At 39.0% G+C, this 4,091-nt stretch overlaps 1 protein-coding gene across 1 annotated transcript; it reads left to right on the top strand.

Annotated features, from left to right (window-relative positions):
• Nucleotides 1-3,301: 3,301 nt before the first annotated feature.
• On the top strand, nt 3,302-3,685 carry LOC107775359 (uncharacterized). Its single transcript, XM_016595085.1, has one exon. It carries the CDS (start codon nt 3,302-3,304, stop codon nt 3,683-3,685), a length of 384 nt encoding a protein of 127 aa, XP_016450571.1.
• The last annotated feature ends 406 nt before the right edge of the window (nt 3,686-4,091 follow it).

Here is a 4,091-nt window from a genome sequence, read left to right as displayed (position 1 = left end):
TGCACCCCCAATACAGAGCTTCTATATTTGTCATTCAGGTCGTCAGGGACAACTTCAAGTTTAGCCACTATGTAGCAGAGGGGTTACTATAAGTGTGGGTATTTGAGGCATGTCATGAGGCATTGTCCTAGGTTGCATAGTGGTATGCCACCGCAGGGTACTTGTGATATTATTTTGACACCAATTTCTACATCACCCGTCCATCCAGTGATGGATGAGGGTCAGCCAAATAGAGGTGGAGATTATCTAGGTAGAGGTCATCCTAGAGGAGGAGGACAGGCTGGTGGGGCTCAGCCCTATTGTTATACATTTCCATGTAGGCCTGAGGGAGAGTCGTCCGATGCAGTTATCACAAGTATAATCTTAGTTTCTCATAGGGATGCTTTAGTGTTGTTTGATCCAGGATCTACTAATTCATATATGTATTCATATTTACATTGCACTTGAGTATGCCTCGTGATTATCTTAAAATTCCTATTTTTATTTTTACACCGGTTGGAGATTCTATAGTAGTGTATTAGGTGTAGCAATATTATGTTGTTATTATAAATGGTTTTGACACCATGGTTAATCTCTTGTTATTGTATATTGTGTATTTTGAGGTTATTCTTGGCATGGATTAGTTGTTTCTGTATCATGCTATCTTGGATTGTCATGCCAAGATTATAACTTTAGATATGCCATATTTACCTATACTAGAGAGCAGGATCCTTTTCCATTCTACAATAAGAGTGATTTCAATTTTGAAGGCTCGATGTATAGTTGAGAAGGGGTGTTTAGAGTATTATGATTACATTCGAGATTCTAGTGCGGAGTTCTTTCTATGGACTCGGTACCAGTGTGGGAGAGTTTCTAGAGGTGTTTTAGGTGGATTTACCGGGGATGCCACCTGATAGGGATATTAATTTATTCATTGACTTGGTCCCGAACACTCATCCAATTTCTATTCCTTCATATAGTATGGCTCCAACTGATTTGAAAACGTTGAAGGAGCAGTTGCAGGATTTGTTTGATAAGAGATTTATAAGATGGAATATTTTCCTTTGAGGTGCGACAGTGTTATTTTTGAAGAATAATGATGGTTATATGAGGATATGCATGGATTAATGAGAGTTGAACAAGGTTACTATATATGACAAGTATCCATTGCCTCGTATTGATGATTTGTTTGATCGGCTTCATGGCGCCAAGGTTTTTTCCAAGATTGATTTGATATCTGCATATCATTAGGTGAAGATTAGGACTTTTGATGTCCTTAAAACAATTTTAGGACTCGTTATGGTCCTTATGAGTTCTTGGTAATATCATTTGGGTTGACTAATGCCCCATCAACTTTCATAGATTTGATAAACTGGGTGTTCAAGCCTTATTTGAATTCATTCATGATTATGTTCATTGATGACATCTTGGTTTACACTCATAGTAGGGACGAGCATAACAACACTTGAGAGTAGTACTTCAGACTTTGAATGATCGTCAAATTTATGCCAAGTTTTTAAAGTGCGAGTTCTGGTAAGATTCAATCGCATTTTTGGGTCATATTGTGTCTAGGGGTGGTACCAAAGTTGCTCCTAAGAATATTGAGGCAGCTCAGAATTGGCCTAGACCTACTTCAGCTATGAATATTTGGAGTTGGGTTTGGCAGGCTACTATCATCGCTTTGTTGAGGGATTTTCATATATTACAACTCAATTGACCAAGTTGACTCAGAAAGGTATTCCTTTTAGATGGGTTGATGAATGTGAGGGAAGCTATCGAAAGCTCAAGGTTGCCTTGACTATGGCTCTAGTGTTGGTTTTTCCCATAAGTTCATAGTCCTACACCATTTATTATGATGTTTCACACATTGTCCTAGGTACGGTGTTGATGCAGGATGGCATGGTGATTGCTTATGCATCTTGGAACTTAAAGACTCATGAGAAGAATTTTCATGTTTGTGATTTGGAGTTGGCAGCTATTGTGCATGCACTCAAGATTTGGAGGCATTACTTGTATGGTGTGTCATAAGAGGTCTATACTGATCACCACAACCTTCAACACTTGTTTAAGCAAAAAGATTTGAATTTAAGGTAGCGGAGGTGGTTGGAGTTATCCAAAGATAATGATATCTCTATCTTGTATCATTTGAGTAAGGCAAACACGATAGCTAATACCTTGAGTAGAAAGGTGGAGAGTATTGGTAGTTTAGCATTTATTCCAGCTGAGGAGTGGCTATTGGCTATGGATGTTCAGGCCTTGGCCAACCGATTTATGAGATTGGATATTTCTGAGCCTAATAGGGTTCTTGTTTGTGTTGTTGCGCTGACGTCCTTGTTGGAGGGTATCAAGGCTCATCATTTAATGATCCTCATCTGTTGTTTATGGAGGACATGCTGCAGCGAGGCGGTGCAAAGAAGGTTGTGATTGTAAATAGTGGTGTTACATGACTACAAGGTCAGATATGTGTTCCTAATATTGATGTGTTGAGGGAGTTGATTCTTGAGTAGGCTCACAGTTCAAAGTATTCTATATATCCAGGTGTCAAGAAGATGTATTGTGACTTGAAGCAGCATTACTGGTGGTGGAAAATGAAAAAGGTCATTGTTGGGCATGTTTCACGGTGTTTGAATTGCCATCAAGTTAAGTATGAACGTCAGAATCCAGGTGGTTTGACCCAGAGATTGGTTATACAGGAGTGGAATTGGGAGCGAATTACTATGGACTTTGTGATAGGACTACCACAGACTTTAAAGAGGTTTGATGCTATTTTGGGTCATTGTAGATACGTTGGCCATGTCCGTGCATTTTATTCCGATGATGACTTCTTTTATTTCAGAGAAGTTGGCCCAGATCTATTTGAGAGATTATTTGTTTGCACGGTGTGCCTATTACTATCATTTTGGACCGTGGTACTCAGTTCACATTGCACTTTTAGAAAGTTGTACAACGAGAGTTGGGCATACAGGTAGAGCTTAGCACTGCATTTACCCACAGACAAATGGCCAGTACGAGTAGACTATTCAAATCCTTGAGGATATGTTGAGAGCCTGTGTTATTGATTTTGGAGGCCATACAATATTAGTTTCTACCATTGATGGAGTTTTCTTACAGCAACAGCTATCACTCCGACATTCAGATAGCGTTGTATGAGGTTTATATGGTTGGCGGTGACATTCTCCTATTGGTTAGTTTGAGTCCGGTGAGGCTAGGATGTTGGTAAATGATTTGGTTCGTGATGCCCTATATAAGGTGAAGTTGATTCAGGACCTTATTTGGACAACGCAAATAAGGCAGAAGAGGTATGCGAACAAGAAGGTTCATGATGTGGCTTTATGGAGGGCGAGACGATACTTTTGAAAGTTTTTTCTATGAAGGGCGTGATGAGAATTGGGAAGAAATTCAAGTTGGGTCGAGGTTCATTGGCCCATTTGAGGTGTTGGAGAGAGTCAAAGAGGTTGCTTATAAGTTTGCTTTGACTCCTAGTCTGTTTGGAGTTCATCCGGTATTTCATGTTTCTATGCTCCGGAAGTATAATGAAGATAAATCGAATGTAGTGGACTTCAACACAATGCAGATTAATGAGAATTTGACTTATATAGAAGAGGTGATAGCTATTATAGATCGGCAGGTTAGAATGTTGAGATCTATGAAAGTTTCTTCCGTGAAAGTGCTTTGGAAAGGGCAACCATCTAAGGAGGCTATTTAGGAGTCCTAGCCCGATATAAGGAGTAGATATACGTATTTTTTGCCAGTTTAGGTACGTTTCAATGTCCGTTCGAGGACAAACGTTTCTTTTAGAGGGGGATAGTTTAATGACCCAATAAGTCGTTTTGAGTTCTAGCTTTCCATTTCGTGATTTGAGACCTTGAATAACTTCATTTCATGATTTATAACTTTTGTTTTTGGTAACCATGTAAACATTACCATTAACAAAACAAATCCTTACACTTAAAGAGCACCTGATCTCGCAAACATACAAAGATCAAGCCTCCAACATACAAAAACAAAGAGAACTAATTACATTTGCAACTGCTGTACTAAGTTCCTACATCTATGAGCTTTCTTAAATGAACTAAGTATGTCTACTCTAGACAAAATCTCTCTTTTTATCT

Source organism: Nicotiana tabacum, chromosome 2 (genome assembly GCF_000715075.1).
Source record: "Nicotiana tabacum cultivar K326 chromosome 2, ASM71507v2, whole genome shotgun sequence".
Taxonomy (NCBI): domain Eukaryota; kingdom Viridiplantae; phylum Streptophyta; class Magnoliopsida; order Solanales; family Solanaceae; genus Nicotiana; species Nicotiana tabacum.
This window is presented reverse-complemented; position numbering and strand designations above follow the sequence as displayed.